The sequence below is a fragment of the Pyxicephalus adspersus genome, chromosome 4 (genome assembly GCF_032062135.1).
Source record: "Pyxicephalus adspersus chromosome 4, UCB_Pads_2.0, whole genome shotgun sequence".
Taxonomy (NCBI): Eukaryota; Metazoa; Chordata; class Amphibia; order Anura; family Pyxicephalidae; genus Pyxicephalus; species Pyxicephalus adspersus.
This window is the reverse complement of record NC_092861.1, coordinates 55,684,046-55,706,457: the sequence shown is the minus strand read 5'-3', so window position 1 is coordinate 55,706,457 and position 22,412 is coordinate 55,684,046. Positions and strand designations below refer to the sequence as shown.

Genomic DNA, 22,412 nt, shown 5'->3' with positions numbered 1-22,412 from the left:
TCGGAGCCCTGCACACGCAGACCTACAAGTAGAAACGAGGAAAAGAAGGGAGGGGGGTTAGAAAGATGGAGGGAGGTAGAGAAGAATGCACAAAAGTAGAAGAGAGAGGGAGGGATACAGATTGGGATGGGAGATTGTTGGGCACACACTAGTCAGTTTTGCACAGGGCCCGCTGTTGTCTGTGTCCATCACTGTCTACACCCATTGACTAGCATGCACATATTCTAATGCTAATATAGGAAATTATTCTTCTAGTATTCTGCCACCTCAGCCACTCTTGAAGTTGCATTTACAACACAAATGTCAGCTTAGTTAGTAAAAGGGGAAGCAACGTAAACTAGTAAGGCCAGGAGGCATGAGTGAAATGCGCTTTTCATTACTTCCCAGCACCTGAGTAACAATGCTTAAATTTTATATCAAGTGGCCCAATATTCCAGATTTATAAATTAGTCATTTAAAGCCAGAAGACAGCTATCATTATTCTGTTTATATAAACCTAAAACAAAATACCTCAAATAATGGAGCCTGAAGGAATGATGGGATGGCATATTTGCATATTGCCATTAGTTGCAAAATACGTAAAAAGTATGTTATCATTTATAAGCAGTGTTGTACTTCTATCTACAAATCTGGACTAGTTTTTGCCCATGGGTTAATGATTTGTTGACAAAGTAAATTATTTTTATTTTAGGGTTTTATCATGGGTCTCATATCATGTGTGACATTAATTTGTGGGATTTTAAAGTAAACCTGTAACAACTTGTGCATTTTGACTGAACATAGTATAGAAAATCAATGTTAAAACTATTGGCTGATTAAGAAACTAATGCATCAGAAGATAACATTAGCTGTAATGTAATGCAATATCAATGTTTCCTGTAAAAGTACGGCTTGTTCTCCCTATACCTTCAGCACCTCAGTTTTGAATGGTAATACACATAATTAGGACAGGGCTAATCTCATCATTTACAGTGAGACAGAGAATTGCATGTAATGTATATTGTTGTCTATATCTTTGCATTTACCAAACTCAAATTATCGTAATATATTAGAACTAGATCCATACACTTGTCAACTCTTGAAAGCAATGCTAGGATCAGTAATATGTTTTGAATAGGTAGTCTGAAAATTACAGTGATAAAACAATTTGATATTTTATTACTTTTTTATCTTTAACACAGGTTTGTACACCCCGGATGATATATGAAACATCACAGATGCCACAAAACACTTCTGATATCTTACAGGACTTCAATTCCTGATTTCTACAAGAGTGATTAATGAATTGACCATCTAGAAATCTATTTCCCATCCACTGTCAAAACAATAATAGATTCAATCCATCAGGTCAGATGTTTTACAGCCAGGGTGTGTCTTGCTTGGGCCATGGGGTGTATGTGTAATACTGCACATTCAAATGACCTGACTATTATTTCTGTTTAAATTTATTTTACATGAAATAGTAATATTTCATTGTAACTGAAAATGAGTCCTGCATATAAAAGAATGCACTTTTTTTATTGCTTACAGTATAGTGTCTGCTCGTCCTTACTAAACAAAACAGAACACCACTTTAGCCACCTCCTATATTGTAGTGCAGCATCATATTTATTAAAGCCAAAAGTACATGATATAATTGATACATAGGTATAAAAGGTAAAATTGCAACAGTTTCATTTTTTCCATTTAATAAACATTTGCATAGAGAGTTTTAAAAATGTTTAGGGGGAATATGTCAAGGTTATCTTAGTCTTATAAAATATACATAATAGCAAATGGGAAGTCAATGCCTTTATCCTTAAAGCTGAACTCCGTCTTTCTTTCAGTCTTGCACAATTCTACAGGCTTTTTTCCTTTACTTAAACTGCTTACTCTTTTAATTTTTTTTCAATTAGCCCAGTGATGGAGAGAAGTGAATAGGAAACCAAGAAAGGCAAAATATAGACAGAGTCAACTTCAGCTTTAACCACATTGTAGCAATAGAAATTTTTAGAAAATGTTCATTATTTACAAAGAGATCATAATACCAACTTTAATCAGTGCATACAGAAGTGATAATAAGCAAAGTGCATCTTGGCAGTAGAATTCAACCTTAGTGTAGTGATCTGTACAGGTCATAACCTACCTCTTAACTAAAATGAGCCAACATAACATTGGTTTCTTTTGCTGAAGTCTATGTAGAGAAAGAGATGACTACATATAACTGGATCCACAGAAATCTTCACGATAGTCGCTTTATCCTGTTCACCCTCTTTTATGCAGCTCTATGTATTCATAACATTTCATGGCTAAACAACTTGGGTGGGTGAATATTACTGGGTTGAATGCATGGGTTCAGCTAATACTGTTTACAATTTGGCAAACCTGAACTTTTAGGGTGAATCAAATTGTAGTCTATGGGGAGCAGATCCTGTTACTAAACCATCGCCATTATTTGGGCTACATTACTGTCCGGACGACGTCACATTACACATGAAGGAAAATTAGATTTCAAATGTGATAAAACCACCAGGAGGATTTTAAAAATGAAATGAAAGTCTACAATGTTTAATCATAACGCTACCATACATATACAGATCATACTTTATAGGAATACAACATTGTTTTTTATGAATAATGTTCTTTTAGACTAAGGACATTTTTAAATAAAATCTTATTTCATCTACACAGATTTATAATATTACTTCCAATGGGTTGCTGCAATACAGATTGACTTCTTTGATACTGTATATCCCATTTGATTTAGCCAGAAGTGATATGGTGACCACTAGGTGGCAATAGTGGGTGAAATGTTTTACATTAGAACTCTGCTCTGCTAATGTGCCAATTTACTAGATAGCTAGTTGTTGTTGGATACATTTTCATTTATGAGTTCATAATGTATATTGAGTAGCAACAGTATATAGTACGTTTGTCTGTTTTGATCATTGATAAAGTTTGGCAGACACAGACAGAAGATTATACCAGTTGTCTTTAATTCAGTGATGTTAACAAATTGGCTTCAACAATTTATGTGTAGAGTAACATGTAAGCTAGTGTTATGCAGCATTAAACATTGCTAGGCTTTTTTTTACTGTGCAAGTCTGTAAAGCTTAAATGAAAGCCTTCTGGTGTTTTCATTGCATGTGTCATATTTGTTTTTTTCATTCTGAAATTGGCCAGTGGTTTGGCTGCCTCTGTTCCTGCTGATGCAAAACTTCCTTACAGCTGCCCTAATAATGAATAAATAGATAACAGCAATATAAAACTGGCCAGCAGAGAACAACTTGAAACAGCAAGGCTAGGACTCAATTTACTGGAGACAAAGATCACAGACTAAAGATGTAAGACATGGCAGAGGATATATGTAATGTAAAATTGCCCAGGACAGTATTAACCAAGGATTATAGTCTACCATTTCATGCCTAAATGGTATTTTATCTATCAGGATAGGAGGGTACAGTAAATGTTTTTTTAATGATGTAGTGGAAAGCTATGAATAAAAGAACAGATGGACACCAACATTTGAATGTTGCACTTGAAATGCCAAAAACTAAAAAAAAAACATCATAATAAAATACAAATAGTATATAAAATAAAAAAGGAAAACCCTAAAATACCACCCCTTAAAACAAAAGCCCACTTTTTATTTAAAAGGACACATTTTAGCCCTGAAAGCCACACAATAATTCCCCCGAAAGTCCACATGTTAAGTGAAATCTTGCTGTAAAGGGAACAAATATGCTATAGGCATATAGGAAACTAGATAAATTTAACCACTGACCTCAAAACAACCAAAAAATAAAACAACCCTCAATCCCCTAGTGATAAAAAGGACATTACACAAAGCAAAAAAAGCAGCAAAATTATTGATTGCCCGAACGTCTAGACATCAGCATTCCAGTTTAGTCTCCTAACAAACCCTAATCTTTTCTTATGAAGTTTGCCAGCTTTCCCTATCTTTTCCCTACATCAGCTTCTGAAACACTGACATTATGGATGCTCTCTGCTCCTCCACCCCTTTTTGTAAGTGAAGAGGATGGCGTATTTTGCCTCTAGAAAAAATATCTTGGCTGAATTTGTGCAAACATTCTCCAGGATCCATTGAGTCTCAAACCAATGGTGGAGGAAAACCTCATCCCTAATCATCATTATTCTTTGTATTTGTCGTATTGCTTACATTTTGAATATTGAAGTGGAACTTAACTAAATCATGAAAAAATAGTGATCAGCCAGGACCTTTATTACAAATGGGCCAGGCACTGTCCTTTCTGCAAATAATCACATCCTCTTTTCTCTCTGCAATAAAATAAACCTACCTGCCTGATTTCTGTGTGACACTATCTCCATTTACAGGTTCCAGATCTTCTAAGATTTTCATTGATCAGGCTAGAATGATCTGCTCATTTGCAGCACAGTGTATGTTTAATAAAAAAAAATATTAGGAAGATGCATGTATGTTTATTTCATTGCAGAAAATACATCATCTGTAGTTTATGCAATAAATCACAATTTCTGTTCACATTTTCCTCTCACATTAGTTTCACTTAAGGGTTAGGGCCTCAAAAAATACTTTGATCCTCCCCATATAAATGGAATTCCAATTGATCCTGTCTTGATGTAAAAAAGCAAACATGTATAAAACTTTATCCACATAAATCTAATTCAGTGCATTAACACAGCTAAATCCATAATTAAATATTGGCACTATCATGTTGGAATTAAAGAAAGAATTTGATTACTTTGTTTGGGGTACATCATTGCACCCTTTTGGTTTCCACTTAGAATATGACAAGAAGAATGTTAAATGTGGACATAAATTGGGTCAGTTCATATATATATGTGTTTGTAGCAGCTGTTTGCAGAAAATGGTTTATGCATGACATTTTTTTTTCTTTATAACAGTATAAAGTAGATACCAGGATGGCTACTTTGCATGTAGAGTGGCTGGACCACACTGATATTTTATACTTTCATTTTTGTAATGCTTTCATTCTTGCATATTTGACCTATGTGAAAAGTCACTGGTTTTATTTGTGTACTTAGTTTGCTAAATTGTGTGTGCACTGTCCAGCTCAGTTAATGTTTTCCTGCATTATTACTTTACAAAAAGACTGTTTTTCAATCCCTCCTACAATGATCAACTTATTGGAAATAATTTCCTGCTTTGTTCATATGTGGTGCTTGTAAATATGGCACTGTAATCCATGTTACACCAATTAATTTGGTAATATATATATATATATGAAACACAATCTTTACTTCATATTTGATGCATAATTCTTCTGTAATAGGGGCTAATATTAGGATCATTTCTAAAATTCAGATTTTCATAAATATTAAAATATGCTTTGTACCCATTCCCATATACTACATTTGCCAATTGGCCAACTAAAGTTTGAGAACTGAATCTGTTGGCTACTTGAATTAGTTTGATTATTGTGAGCATTATGGAACAATAAACAGTATATGTAAATTACACAGAAAAATACCAACTTTATAAATTACCTCTCTGGCCTTGTAAACAAACTCAATCACTAATGCCCTTATCCTGAATTTCAAAACTTCTAATTTGCTATGACAGGCTAAAAATTGCACATACATGCCCACAGAAAAGGGTAAAATATCATCAAATACAATTGCACTTATGCCTTTAAGTCTCTTGGGGGTGATTACCTCTTGTATTGACATAACTCAATTATCCAATATGATTAAAAGATGAAAATCTTGTTATTTTTGGAGAATACGTTTTTGAGGTCATCTGTGTTTGGTAAAATAATGTATATACCAGCCCAAAATCACAACCCTGCTATAACTAGTTTTTGTTGTAGTGAGATTTTACATAAAATGGTTATCTATTTATAATCTAAATATAGCAGGTAATTTTATTTGGCCATTTTGTTTTATTTAGTGAAAAGTTTGTGATTCATGGCTTTTTGCTCCATATTAGTTGTTGATCCTTAGAATAATCAATATAGACAATCTTAAACATTTTTTTACAATTTATGAGCCTCCTCCTTTGTTACCTTTGCAGCTTTCTCTTCTTTACCATTGGTCAGAACAGTTTTATCTCTTTCTGTATAATAAACAGAACCTTTGTACAACATATCTAAATACTTGTTCCCCATTAGGAATGAAATAAAAAATAGTTGTAGTTATTCAAATTTTAGACACTCATTCTTACAGAATGCTAGATAACAGATATATGATTAGTGTGTAACCACTATGTAACAATTTTGTAGATTAGTATTTACATCGACAGAAGACTGTCTCCTATTTTGGCTAATAAAGCTGGTCAGAGGCATTGACACAAACACATTGCAGGGCAATGTAATTTTACAGTGTCAGTGGGAATGTGGGAAGTCTGTGATGCAAAATGAACACTTTCATCAGTTTAGGAGATATTCAACATTTACATTACATTAATGCATGAATGTCTTTGTGATACATGCACCTTTCACCAGTTTCGTCTTTTTAAAAACACTGCAGGTAGAGAACAATTCGTGTTAATCTGTCCAATCTCCTCTCTTCCTGGTTGAAATAGCGACATATTGCCTCGGCCACACTGAACTCCTAAGCAATGGTAACCTTTCCAGTGCTCCTCCGCTGGGCTACAGGGTGGTATTCTCTGTAGTCCACACAGGTGAACTGGCCAGTGCGTTTTACTTTGTATAGCCTTGTTATCCAGCCTATAACAAGTACAAAGTTTGGCTACATCACATCTTTAATTAGGTCACCGAACAATGTATATTACAATGTGGGATGTGGAAGAAGAGGACAAGTTGCTATTTACGTGACATATGCCCTGGTTTCTAGGCTTTCCCAGGTATACATTTTAAAGGTAATAAAAGTTAGATGGTTCTTGTTATTAAATATGTTCATTGGATTCATTTTAATTATTGGCAATGTCACTGTAACATTTTTTTAACACAATAAAGTAAATATCACCTGCCACTTTAATGGAAGGTATTATAATATTATTGTTTTCATTACTTTTCACAGTTATAGTGTATAATGAAAGATTTATTGAGATCAACCCTTGCCTTTTGTCAGTCTTAATAAAGTTTCCAATAAGTTTTGTACAAATAAACGTTCATAAGAAATGATGTCATTGTGTATTATTGATCTATTGGTGTGCAGTCCTGAAAATCCATTGCCTATAGACGAACTATCATAAAATCCCCATCGTTACATCATACAAATACCTAGCAAAAAATCTGACGGCTTCTTTCACCTTTACAATAAACTTAAAGCAACCCCATTTCCACCATAAAATATGCATGTAAATTCATAAGAAATTTAGGTATTTGGAATATTTACTTGCAGTGGCCTTTTGCTTTATTTGCAATTTGCCTTCGAATTTGCTAGAACATTTGAGTACTCCAGGGGAGTCAATTCCCTTGTACAAAGATTTTTATTCTTTCATGTCATATAGCTCTCCCCGTTTCTGACAGAGTCTAAATACACTGACGATGTCATCTCAGTCCCTCCCTTTGCCTACCTACCTTTATGTAGTTCCTGGGAGATGAGAAAAGGATGCTATCATGCTATAATGTGTCATTTCAGTTACAAATCTGAGTCTGCTAAGGTCACATTCTAATTGTCAATGCCAATATCATTGTCAGTGTTTTTGGTGTCTACAGAGAGACGTTTACAGCTAAATACCAATGCATAATATAAGTTACTTGCATATATATTCTTGTAGAAATATTTTTTGTTGAAATGAATGGTCTAGCAACAAGATCTCTTGTGTGGTCTGCTGTGCCCATTATATAATTTTCATCGGAAGGACAACTCAAGGATTATTAAACAGCAGAGAGCACATTGCCCAAATGCAAAACATTCCAAAATATTAATGAACACCATAGCTGTAATTTCAACTAAAGCCGAACTACCACTTTACACTTCCTATGTGTAAAAAAAAGGGCAGGATGTTTCTCCTGTCTGCTATTCTGTATATATATTAAGGAAAGGAACATAATAATTCTAAGAATGGAAGTTGATACATTGAACTGATAGCTTACTGTACCACAGGGTGGTGAAGGTTTGTTTTTTTCATCCCAAATTAGGAAATGCAAAATATTTTAAAATATCAATACAACCAATAAAGTTTTTATTAATGAATGCAAAAAATAGTTGTTTTTTTCTATCAGCAGCTAATGCTTAAGGAAATAAGACACTGTAATAAAGACATTACATGATTACAGTCAATGTCTAAAAATACAGTAATACATTCATTTTGTAACATCTAATGACAAAAAACTGCATTATATTTAATGCATTGCAGGCTTATGAATCTCCAGGGAATTGAAAACGCTATAGATTATGTACAGCTTTCCACTGAGATGAATGCCAAAACACACAAATAAAATACAAACATTTCATAAAAAATAACTTCACAGTTCTCATTGTCGCTGAAGTTAATTTAGTTTATATTCCAACGCTTCAATAAAAATTGAAATGATTATGTCCTCTTTTGATGTGGAGACTTCACACACAGTATTTCCAAAAACAAGCTGTCAAAAAGAAGAAAAAAGGAATAAATATATAAAATATTGCACAATAAAAAAAAATAGTTGAATTATGGTAATAAAAATCTATATAGCAACATTGGGTGTCTAGCCTAAAAATGTAAAGCCATGAACAAGCGGCACATTGTGTGGTGTGGTATAGAACAGCATGGCAAAGCTGTCTAAAACTAGTTTAGAATTACTGGTAGCCAGAAGCTCTGTAAAATGCATAGGACTGTATTGTTTGGCCCATCAATATACATATTTGTTTGAATGCATACTAAAACCATGACTCATTCTGTCACCTAGTGGCCAAATATCACAGCTGTCACAATAGTAAATACTCTATCTTCTAAGATATGAACTGCCAAATCCAGGTTGAACTGACAGGTGAATAATTTATAAAAAATTGTACAGAATGTTCAGCTGGCAAAGTAAAAAAGTACTAAAAAATGTTCACCCTAAATATCTAATTATATGCAAGAGGATTGACAAAAAAAATCAGCTGGCAGACGGGTCAATCATGTGAGACCATGTGATTCCCAAATTAGATATAACAAAGGTAATAAGGCAGATAATTTACACTATTCAACATGATTGTTTTGAGAATTTGCATTCTTCAATTTTGGGTTCAGTTTGCCTTTAATTAAATAGGTAAAAATTTTTGTAAATCAAACCCTATTTGGTAAAGGAATATATGACCTACCTCGTTTGTTGTGGTGTGATGGTGACAGCCTATCCACGGTGTAGCTCATATCTCCGCTTTTATCTTCCAGAAGTTGTTCTTTAAGTTCTTTTAGTTTTTCCAGCTAAATCAATATAATATTGTTACATTTATGGATGACTTGTCTGTTTTGCAAGATTTATTACTTTATGTAATAAATTTATTATTACTTTAAATCTAGTAATTTATCTAATTACTTTATGTAATTTAAATAAAGATAAATATTAATTCCATATGCAATCATTCAATATGCTTAATAGGAATGAGAAACTGATATTGAAGCATTAGTCTCCAATAATGTGACAATAGGAAAAGCAACTATGCAAAATAACCCTTTAATATATAAAAGGCACCAAGAGTCCTTCAGAGGAATGTTCACTGCACTTATGTGTTGAAATTATTTATTTTAAATGGGTTTTCATCCTTGCCATGGATCTGTATGAAGAATAAAGTACTACTTCTTTCATATCCTACTGAAAATGCAAGTTTTCTGGCTGTCATACTGTCTCATTGGCTGTAATACTTTCTTATCCTGGACAGAAAAAAAACAATTATCCTGGACAGAAAAAAAACATGATGGTTGTTTAACTAGTAAGCTGCTGCCTGTCCAAAAACTATTATTGGGTGAAAAATTCACTGTAGTAGTCAATTTTAAAAATCAATCTTTTTCAATAGTCTTTTCATTTACTTATTTGTTGAAAGAACAGAATCACTTTAATAGTAATGTAGTTAAACTATTTAGAGTTGGCCTAAATCTGTATTAAATTACATTTAATACTATATATACAGTACATTCTTTAGTATGATAGGGTCACTATAAGAATTTAGAGTTAATTTCAGGATTTCCAGACTATTCTAGAACTTGGTTCTCCATAGAGTGATGGTTGGATGCCTGTTGCTGCGTAGGTGGTTCTGGGTAAGAATAGTGACAACTAATCACTTCTCTGCTGAAGTAATTTTGTGGCCTATGGGCTATTTTGGTGCCTTTTTGAATGGATTGGATGAATTGAATTGAGTGGATGACAAGTGTTCAAATATTAGAGAACTGAGTGCTGGGGTATCTTTTGGAGACATGGCATGCTGATGGGGTGAGAAATCAGGAGAGCTGGCCCTGATGGCTTCAGTGGCTTGACTCGACTGAGGCTCTAAGCTAAAGGATTTAGGAATCGTATTCCCCAGGGCCTTTCATTTGCAGGACAGGTACCTTAGGGAAATTCACACTCTGCTTTGGAGATGTCAATATTGCATTTGGATCAGCTTGCCGCTAGCTACTGCATGGGAAGATTGCACTTTGCATGGAGTTGGTCTGACCAATGTAATGCTCTGCTGACCTTAAACCTTATTCTGGGTGTGTTGGAGTTTTACAATATAACTACAAACTACAAAGACAACTCTGCAAGTCTGTGTATGTTTCTGATCTTACCACGTAGGGAAGAACCCAGGGATACACAGTGGCATTACAGGGAGGGTGAGTGGTACACATGCATTCATACTGTATATATCATCTTTTGAAAATAAAATGATAACCTACCTGTTCCAGTTGCTCTAGCTTGCTCTCCAGCTCCATCTCTGTAAAATGATGCATAATAGTTGTCAGATATAATGGGCTAAAAGTGAACTTAAAATCAAAACATATACACGGATGCTCCCTACTGCTGCAACATGAAAAGTGATTGCCAACACTTTTAAATACTTACCTCTTTACTAGAACATGCACTTACATTTTTGCATGTTAGTCAAAGTGGACATACAAACAGAGCCTCTATGTTAGGTAGAACTGGTCTCCGAATGAACTAATGAATACCCATGAATATCAGACAGCAGTTATGGAGCCTCTAGGTCCTATTCACACTGGCATGCAGAGATTGCGTTTCTTAAGCTGTCAAGCAGCCAAACAAGTACCTTAGGGTAAAGGTTCCATGTAAACATTCCAAACTTGTTAGGTGCACGCAACCCACCAATAATTTGGCTGATGGGTTCCATACCGGAAACAGACGAGCAAATGTTTGGACCCATACCAAGAACAAGCTATAACTACAGAAAATACCATTTATTTTTCATACAATACATACAATAAAATTTTATATACCAAGTCCTCATTATTCCCTATTCTACTTTATTACTGACCCCTGAACTATGTGTTACATACTACTGACCTCTGAACTCTGCATTACATATCAATAACCTTTGCACTATACATTACATACTACTTTCCCTGCATCCTGAGTGACACACGACTACTGCTGCTTATTTAATGTTGCATTAGTATTACAGAATAAGCCCTTTATTTAAACTTTATTGTACAGACATAACTTCTTACCATAGTGTGAAGGTCTCCTTGGTGGAATGTGTTTATTAAGGAGAAGCGTCAATAGCATGTCCTGGTGAGTCATATCTTCTTTTTCTGGAAACATTTCATTATCTATGAATTGACAAGTACATTGCACTGAGAAATTAAAAAATGCATTTTTAGTTGTTTTACATTTTCTCCTTTGATATAGAGTAAGGAGAATTTAAAAGACAAGAAAATATGGGTGTATGGTACAAATATCAATAAGTAGGATTTTCACCATTTTGTATTTTGTTAGTTCAGTTTATTTACTCTACATATCTGAAAATGTATTTGTCTAGACGTGGCATTTTGGAGCTCATGTGCAAAAAGCATTAACTCATGGCAAACAGAGATGGGATCACTGCAGTTCACTCAGGATTCGGTTTATGCTCAGTTACTATGGATCTTTACAAAATATACATATTGCTCTATGTGTCTTCCTCCACATTGGGATTTCCTGTGCATAAGCATGTACATGAAGCTTTTTAAGTGAAGAATCAGTTATATACTCATATACTTATATGAAAGCTCTTCTGGTATATAAAAAAATTATTAATTCTAACAAATGATTCTATGTAAATCGCATTACTAATCATTGCCATTGCAAAAAACAACATTGCAACTGTTTATTTCATGTTGGAGGCTTCCCTAATTAACAGATCTGCTGCTAAATGTAGCTTGACATTTTTAAATCCTCATTTAGCATGTATTCTACATCTTGCATGACTATTGGCTTAGAAGTATTTTGATGAACAATATTTTGTAATTACTTGCATTTTACTATTACTTGTTGAACCCTGATGCATTACAAAGTCAGTCTTTTCACTACAAAGAGGTTATCATTTTAATCACATTTTGTTATCTCTTTGTCAGGCATGATTAGATATCTAAACTGCAAAAGTTTAGGAGTGTTTTGTGTCTGACTGGTGGTTATAGGGCAAAACCCCATTTGAACCCTTTCTAAAAGCATAACTTTTTTATTTATACATCACAGGACTGATTAATAATTATCTTTAAATGTTTTTAAAAAATGTATATTCATTAGCCAGTGTGGAGTGCACTTGAGTGCACCTATTCCAGTATCTGTATGCTGAAAGAGTATTCAGTTTATAAAAAAAATATGGGCTAATATATTTTGCATTTTTATTATATCAAGTAAAAATATCATTTTCATTCTGTCACAACTACTTATCTAGAATATGATCCTTTATTTGCACTATATTATGTAGCCCCTGCGGCTAAATTACACATCACACAGCCTGAACATTATGTCTGATATCTGCTGCCTAAATGCTAAACAACAAGATGTGTGGAATTAAACCAAAGGGAAAATAGACCCACTTGCAATAGTTCATGTTTGTACTTTTTTGAAACATTGAAAAATAGATAAACAGAAATCCTAGACTAATATGTATTGAGCCTAGAATAAAAATTAGAACAGATAACAGGAACTAATTTCCAAGAGTAGCAATGTAATAATTATGTATATGTTTTCCTGTTAATATATAATCATGTATTAAAATATTTATCCAATAATATGTAAGATTGAATATTAGTTTCCTAGAAGATAGTGACTATATATGACAGAAAAATGAGGAGTGGTGACAGATCAATTTGTTTATTATCCTAAGTAAAGTAATCTATACCAGCCAATAACAAAACTTATCTTATGATTTATTGAGTAAATTCCAATTGGTTTCCATGTACATTTATGCAGCGATTTAAAAATCAATACTTTTTTTTCATGCTTGAGGTAATGCAAGATAGGATACAGCAAAACATTAATACAATATTGTATATGTTCTTACCTTGTAATATATAAGGCTTTCCTTGAGTTGAATGAGAGGAGATCATGAACAAGAAAGTTAATGTCCCAAAGCACAGATAAATGGAAGTGGCTTTATCCATCATATTGCTCCTTAGGTTGATGGACCTGTGTTGAAGAGGACCTGGTATTTGCATGTGTTTCTCCCAGTTGGGCTGACTTTTAAATGGTCCCCAGACATGTCATTGTGTCATATTCCAAAAAACTTCCAATGAAAATCATTTATCCTGTCAATGACATTCAATTCTTGGAAAACTGACAAATGAACTGCGTGAATTTCTTGACGTCAAACCTAGATCAATCCATCCACGACATGACCAATAAAATGAGTGCTGGAATACACATTCTAAATACAAAGAGGGTCTGGTGGCAGGCTCATGGTAATTTATTGTTGCATTTCCATGCTCTCATTTTAATTACGCTGAGATGTTTATAGCGAGTGCAATGATGAAGGCTCAAGAATCACTAATTGAATTGATTTTAGGATTCAAATCTTTACAGTGACATTTGTGCCTCAAGATATGATCCTATGAGGTAAGTACAGAAAACAGATGATAAAGCAAGGGTTCGAAGAAGACTGAAGACAAATATGAAATTCATCAATGAGACATAGCTGGTTTTCAAAGATGTCAGGGGAAGTTGTAATACATTGTGTATCTTAAAAGAACACAAGGCAGAAATTGACCAGTGGTTTGATTAATTTTAGATGAATGGATGTCCTCCACTGCTGATGACTTCAGGTGTGACTCTTCTTGCCTTTGATTTTCTACAACTATCTGTCACTGTCACATTTCTCATTTTCTTTTCAAAAGTTTGCAATTTGGAGGAAGATGACAATCCCTGGTCTGAATTTGAAAGACTGGAAGAATTGTGTACACCTTAAAATTTTTTGTGTTAAAATTGAGTAAAAGATCATTAGTAGGATAAAATCTATATTCAAGTTTACATTTTGAATTCTTGACAGTATAAGCATTCTAGTTTTTGGTCCTTAAACCTTACAGATACCAGGTGGGGTTATTCAGAAAAACTGCATGCAAATTTTCAGCCATTGCATTTGTTTAAGCAACATTGTACCTCAGTGAATTTTTCTGAAAAACACTGATTAGGTTCAGTAAACACTGAACTGAGCAGTTTCAAATGTCAAGAAACAAGAGTATTTGTGTAGGTTATAGGTAGATTCCTATTTCTTGACCTTTTTTTGGAAAACATTTATTAGTCATTCAGAGCTAATAACTACTAACTATGGACTTGTGATGACATTATTGACTGACCTTCCGATTATAATTAGTTATGTGAAAACACTGGGGACTGTTAATTATTAAGAGTCAAGGTAAAAACCATTTCATCTTGTAGATCTTGCTAATAGGTAACTATGTTAGTTGGATTACATTTCCTGACAGCTACACTTTAGATGAGCTATACTTTTTTTTGTACAGATATTGTTCAGTAACACCTAGGGGAAATCACTTAGTGCTAAATTATAGTAATGTCACGCTTCGGGTCATACACTGATCAATGGTTTCAATAGGTTAGAAAATATTATTTATAATGTTCATCAATTGAAAACTAGGGCATTCCCAAAATTTGCCCGATCAAACACCACTCCTCTACCCCCAACATCCCCATAAACCCCAACTTTTTTTCTTCAACAACAAAAATGAATGTAAATCAGCAGGAAGTGCTTCCTAACAACCAACAGCCAATGGGAGAGTTTCCCACCCTTTATTCTTCTTATTCCTATTATTATTATTATTATAATTATTATTAAAAAATAGCGCCAACATATTGCGCAGCACTGTACATTAAATAGGGGTTGTGAATGACAGACAGATACAGATAGTGACACAGAAGGAGGAAAGGACCCTGCCCTGAAGAGCTTCCAATCTAGGAATACAATACCTATTCTGCTGACTTTGTTGTTATACCGGTATTATGCAGTTAGGAGCCTGCCATTGGCTGCTGGTTGTTAGAAGCACTCTCCACTCATATACATTACCCTGCCTAGGTGGAGTGAATTGGTGATTGATCTGGCTGGTTGATGGTTGCAAAGCTATTGTGCCAGGCATACCATCAATATCATGGGGGTATCAATCATTAATTGATTTATCCACCCATGGACCAGTGAAGGGCCATATTAAAGCGAAGTTCCTTTCTTTGCAATCAAGTACAGTATGCTGCCTCTTCTTTAAACACATAATACATACACAGATGAAAAGACCAATGGATAGACAGATATGTATATGTTTGAAAATAGAAGTATACTACTGTACACTGCTGCCTGCTATGTACAATAACCCCTGCAACTTTTGTTAATGAACAGTTTTACTGGTTGGTGTCATGAACAATCTTGCCCCCTGAGGACTGACAGTCAATGGAAATGCTTATGGCAAAGACAATGGGGTGTATATCTGCTAAGAAAAACAGCAGTGGACATTTTCATTGACAGGTGGTCATCAGGGGGCAGGATCACCCATGACCATGAACTAATTAACACTATTGTTCCACTACTGATCAATTAATTCTACAGACACACTGGTAGTACCACCACTCCTTAATCATATCCCAAATGGATCCTGGGCTCTCTCACTTCTAGAGTGTTTGATTAAAAACAAAATAAATATTGAAGGCAATTCCCATTTCACTCTGTAGTCGTTGAAATCAGAAGCATTCTGCTCTGAGCAAAACCAGGCTCACTGCTGTTATTCCTGCCTAGTAGTGGCTGGGTAAAAAGCACATAGGGCACTATGTGCCCCTGCTGTACTTGGGAAGGGTACCAGGAAGGTATCAGGGGTCTTAAAGAACATACATTTTTCAGGAGACTAATATGTATATTATGTGTAAAAAGATCATTGCTGACCTGATTGTTTATTATCTACTAACCATCTTTCTAGGTGTATGGATACTTAAAAATCTAAATGATTAGGTTCATTACTTGTAAGGTTAATTTAAATAATCCCATATTTTCTCACACAGCTATCATTTCAAATATTATAATTAGTGTGGTAAATGAAGCAATAGATGGTGTGTCAGGGTTTAGTATAGTACTGGGTTTACAACATGCTGACTTTACTGTGCCTACAAGTTCTTCCATACTTATATTTTTATTTTTTAAAATACAGGAAAAAGTTTTGTGCTTCAGAGACCATTTAATAGATATGATATCATTCATTTGTGATTAACTTAAGAGCTTAGATTCATCTGTGATGATGTCTTGGCCACTGTTCAACTACGTGCTTTTTTAATGGACAGTTTTGTGAATCAGACTGAAATCCAAATATAGCAGGAAAAAAATAGATCAATTATGTAAAATAGAAGTATTACGTAAAAGCTAAGGGGTATGATTAAATGTTTCCTAAACATTTCAGTAATTCATATCTGAGTATTGATAAACATACTTAACACCTTGATATCATTTCTGCTGCTAGCACTTTGGATGTCTATACTTTTATAAATACCAAATAACCAAAATCCAGAAAAAAAAACAGAAAATGTTTTTTTCCCAACATTGTAAATATAGACCTGTTTCACGTAGTACATCCTGTACATAATAGTTAACGTAAGATTGATATTGTTTACTATTAAAATATCCGACTTACTGCTTTCTTCCCATTTCTGTAATGATCTGTGCTGATGGGCCTCAGTTTAAATAAGATTAGGGAAAGGTTTTGCAGTCCCCTACAAGTCTACGTGAATGCAGAAACCATTTAAAGCAGATGTAATACAGGTTAATAGGAGATCAACTGCAGTTCAGATGCACTTATCCATAAACTCTAAAGGCCTCAAAATTAAACTGATGTCATCAACACAAGCCTAAAATCGTTTATTACAGACTCTAACAAAACAAAGGTTACAGTACAGTTCATTGCTTTCACTAAAAGTTTAATCTACTAAAAAGTATTATTTAAACAACAAATGAAATGTGGTAGACGTAGAGAGATGTTTCTTGTATTTCTTGCAGGCTCAAGCCAAGACAACACAATACAAAGTAAATCAGCAGTGGTGTTTCAATAAGGAGTTACTAAATACAATATTTTATTTAACCAAAGGAAAATAAACTTTATAAATTAAGCCTTGCTGCAAAGCTCAGGCTAATCTCAAAAAATAAAAAGTAAATGGCTGGAAAGGCTAGAATATTAGCCCCTAACGGACAACTCTGCTGGTCCTGCGCCAGTGCTCGCTAGGTGCCAATACCCCAAATTAACTCCACACTCTCCATTGATAGCAAGTCCCCGATCACTTGGGGGAGGCTACTTGCAACTTCTTAGCACATGGTTGCCCCCAGGTTTTCTGTGCACAATAGATGGCAGCTAGAGAAGAACTGACTGAGGACCAGCTAAAAACTACAAAAGGCAACTAGCACCTGGGAGCAGAGAAGCTTCAAAAGATCAGTAGCCAGTCATTGCCAGCAATTAGTCTGCTCACTGGCTGAAGCACATACTCTATAACTCCCTTAAGCTGCACAGGGCCTCAAAGTATGTGCTGGGGATGAAAAGATAGACACATTCACAGCTAAAGGGAAACTGGGGATGCTGCAAGTTGCGGAGCATAGGACAGACTGCTAAGTGCTTGATCCTTTTTGCTGCTGTAACAGACGATGTGGAAGGGATTAAACATGGTAAATTGGGCTGTGGTGGCTTATGGCTGCAATCATGAGCCAGATAATCTTCTTCTTCTAACACTAAACTAATTGGAAAAAAATCCAATTTTTTATTAAATAACCCTGTATTGTACCAATCTAGAACTAGTTTGATCTCTGAACTCTTTAGATCAACATCTCAATATAAAATGCACCTCAAACTTGACATTCACACACTTTCCAATTTGGTTCAGATAACAATGGTTTCTATAAGGGGACAATAAATTTTGCAGGATAATTTCACTGGAAACTAAAAAGTAATAGAGGCAAAATAGACCTAATATTTGTACAGCTTGGTTTATGCCTACAAAAAAAAATTGATATGAGTAAAAGACCAAATAAATCCTTTAAAAATCTTAATAAAAAAGTGTTAATCCTTTGACAGAACCTAAATTTACAACAGGTTAACTGGGATGGGTTTAGTGGATTAAAAAGAAACACTGAAATAGGGATGTAATACCCAAATACACGTAGTCCCCGAGTTAAGGACATCTGACATTAGGTGACGTAGGATGAAAAAAAAATGTGCCAATCTCACTGCACATGCGTGAGATCAGCAAATTTTTTTTTCCCCCACAAAAAGGCTTCTGCGCATGCCCGAGGTGCTCAGGCATGCACAGAAAGAGCACCCAAGAGCTATGCGCTCCTATTCATTCTCAATCCCCCAGGTTTTAATGTAGAGGGGGAGGGGGAGAGGGGGCGGTTCACATGACTTGCAGAAGAAATCTTTTGCTGTTCTGCTACCTCTTGTAACTCTTTAATGACCAAGAGAAACTCTGCATTTGTTTCTTTTTGCATATCAAAGCACAGCTTGCTCCAGGAGTTAAGGAGTATCTAGGCTTCAAAAAGTATTTTATTTTTTATTTTTTTGCTTTGTTTGTGTTTAACTTACAGTTAGGATTTTTTTAAAGTACCTGACACCACGCTTTCCAATAATATGTTGAGACAAACATCTGTCCTAATTGCATTTTGTAAAATAATGTACCTTTTCCGACTTACATAAAAATTAAGAACAAACCTACAGTCCCTATCTCGTATGTAACCCTGGGACGACCTGTATTCGGAAACTTTACTACTAGACAAATGATAAAAATAACCAAAATTATTTAAAGCGGAACTAAAAAAAGAAAATGAAACCTACCTAATATTGTTAGTAAGGCCTAAGGTAATTTTAGCTTTTACCTTTATGTAGAAAGGGTACTAGGTGACAAAAAATGTTTAAATGCAAAACAGTTATTAGTAACACCCTTGTCTGTGTTTTAAAGAAATCTTGTATTTTGTCTCTCAAAAACAATGGCCACCAAAACAGGAAAGAGTTCCAAAAGAACAAGATATTATCTAATATTCAGGATTTATTCTGAAGAGAGGCATACCAGTGGCCATTCCAATAGGCACCATTACTCATTGACCTAGTGTCATCTGTGAAAAGGCCCAGAGCAAAATTGTTGATGAAATCTTCCCGTTGGACTATGGATCAATTGCATTTTTTTAGTACACTAAAGCCATCAGACAAGTCACTATTTATATTTTCTCAAACATTACCTGCAAAAATATTAATTGGTAGGGATGATGCAAAACCAATCCAAAGCCAAAACGTGATTGTAAAGTTTTTTGTACATCAAAAACTTTCTTTTGATGGGGAATTAAGTGATCTGAAATTATCCAGCATAAAGAAGCATGTCCAAATGGAGAACAACATCTCCTAATGAATCCAAAATACCTAAAATGCTAGATGATGCAAAGTAATCAATTGTGTTAGGACAAGGAATAGTTGATGAAGAGGCATTTTAGTTTTTAGAAATAAAACTAATTAATAAAATCGAACCTTAATGAATTAAAGAAAGCAAATTACAGTAAACAAACAGGGTTTTCTGGCAAAGAAATTATATCCCACACAAAAACAAATCTGTATCAATATACAATAGGTATTAACATTCGATATTTGGTACTACCGCATTCCTGGAGGTGTTGTACCTAATTGACTAGACAGAGATCATCTAGTTAGTGAGAGAGTCTTTTTTCTCATCATAAAGATAAGCATTCAACCGAGCAGTATATGAAGAGTATACATGAGGTGTAGTAATTTTTATGCAGCCTTGTTACACGATGCGTTTCGCCCACCTTGGGCTTCCTCAGGGGTAGTGCTTTGCTTAATGTTGCTCAATGTATGAACTTGCCATTACTGTGTTTCTTCAAAAAGGATGAAAATGTTCTTAAACCCAAAGAGGGAGGGAAAAAGGATGTTGTCCCAAGGTTTTTCAAGGAGATATGGGGTGCCTCCAAAGTGAAGGAGGCTCTTTTAATGTTGTCTCCTAAAGAGGGGACCCTTTGGTGTGCAGTACGTCAGTAAAAAAAGACAGCGGCTGCGGCCTCCACTACTCTGTACTGCACACCAAAGAATTTGTTTTTGAAAACTGTATGTGGAATATAATTTCTTTGCCAGAAAACCCTGTCTGTTTACTGTAATTTGCTTTCTTTTATGATATTCCAGGGTTGGCAAACCTCCCCTTCAAAGGGAAAATATACTTAATACTTGTAATCCTACTGTCCACCTTTGCCCCAGATACACTCCTTCCCTACTACACTTAATGAATTAAATTTAGAAAGACAAACTGGAAGCAGGGGAAGTTCAACTGAATTATTGCTATAGCCAGCAAAGATCATATTCGTAAAATGCCTTAGCAACAATAAAGCTTCAATAAGTGATACATAAGCTGACTTTTTAAGAAAGGTCAGGTTGATCAGGAAATGACTGTAATAAATGATATATGAAGCAGAAGGAACCAGGTCATCTTTCTGCACCAAACCAGTGGGAGATAGATGAAAGTTCAGGGAATCCTGAAGCAATTTATTTAGCCAGTTTTTTTCGGAACAATTAAAGTAACCATATAAACCAATGATGGATTTTAAATCTATTTGAAACTTGTACCATTATGGGAGATATTAATACTGAACTCAAAGTCCTTCAGGAACATTGAGACTTTCTGATGGTGAGAGAGATTCATTGGCATATGAGCCCTTTAAAAGTAAGTGTAAGTACATTAAGTGCAATTAACTACAAATTTAAACCAGTGTTTTTACTTGCAATTGGTTAGGAAACAACCCTGAGATCCTTTACAAGAGAAAGGAAGCAAATTCCTTTACAAAAAGATGGTCTGGAAAGGCTTAGAGAAGTGTAGATCTTTGTGACCGAATGAAACTGATCCAATCTGCAATATCTTAACACCTCATTTCAAAGTTGAATAAACTAGCAATTTTTGTAGTAATCATAGCAAGCAAAGCCTTCCAAATTGGGAGGCATGGTGGTGCAATGTCTCTTGTCTTTGAAGCACTAGGGTCCTATGTTCAAAGTTTGGCCAAAACATTATCTACATTAAGTTTGTACATTTTCCTGTATTTGCATGGGTTTCCTTTGCACATTCCAATTTTTATCTCATATGTTGAAACATTCATTAACTGTCTTTCCCTCAAAATTGTCCCAAGCTAGTGGTAATGACAGTGACATTAGCCTGCCTATTAAGTATGTCTACATGTTGAAACATGCAGAGCATTTGTGAACTGGACTGAAGCTAGTTATAAAGGAATCTTTTAGGTTGGGTCCTCTGTCAATCTTTGTCCCTCCAGACATCTTCCCTTGCATACCTGGGGGGTAACTAATTGCTGTTGGGGCAGTCGTCCCAAGGCTGAGCATGAGTTTGTCTATAGGTGAAGTGGGGCTGGTGGTTGGGTTTGCATTGATGCTGGAAAACATCTTTTCTGCAGGATGGACTGAAAGAGTTCAGATTTGCTGGTGCTTGAAATGCATCCCTAGCAATTCTGGAGTGATTTATTGAAAACCTCCTGGGAGACCTGGTTAGAGCTAGACTTCTCAATTGAGTTTGATTGCTAGATACAAAAAAAAGCTCTGCTGGACCTCTGTAAACTACAAGGAGCCGAGAGTAAGTGGAGCTGGGATGGATTTGATATTGCTGGCAAAGTTGGGTCAGATATTGCAACTGGAGCAGGTACACAAATAGAATTGTAGCCCCAAGTAATGAGATGATGTTTGTTGAAGATATTCAGCTGTTATTTCTTATCACCCAGAAGGAGCTGCAAAATATAAGTGGTTGGAAACATACAACAAGGCTCGGTATTTATCTTGTGAGGGCTTATTTTTTTATTGCTGAGACCTCTTATACATTCTTTAAAGAGAAAATTACCATTCAGTTAAGTTTTGTGGCTCTCCCTTCAAAATTTCCCTTGGGCTGTGGTAATGGTAGATTGGGAGCCCCTTTGAGAGACAGTGATTTTACTATAGACTGTGTAAAGCTAGAGTAATAGGTTGCCAGTACATAAATAAAAGGTAATATTAATTGTTATCGGGGACATTGAGGTGAAGCGTGAGGTCATGTGAGTTTAGTTACAAA

At 35.0% G+C, this 22,412-nt stretch overlaps 1 protein-coding gene across 1 annotated transcript; it reads right to left on the bottom strand.

Annotated features, from left to right (window-relative positions):
* Positions 1–8,076: 8,076 nt before the first annotated feature.
* UTS2B (urotensin 2B) lies at positions 8,077–13,453 on the bottom strand. The gene is made up of 5 exons (XM_072410403.1): positions 13,354–13,453; positions 11,534–11,635; positions 10,745–10,782; positions 9,196–9,298; positions 8,077–8,495 (listed from the first exon to the last, which is right to left on the bottom strand). Exons 1-5 carry the CDS (start codon positions 13,451–13,453, stop codon positions 8,470–8,472), a joined length of 369 nt encoding a protein of 122 aa, XP_072266504.1. The 3' UTR covers positions 8,077–8,469.
* Between the last annotated feature and the right edge of the window lie 8,959 nt (positions 13,454–22,412).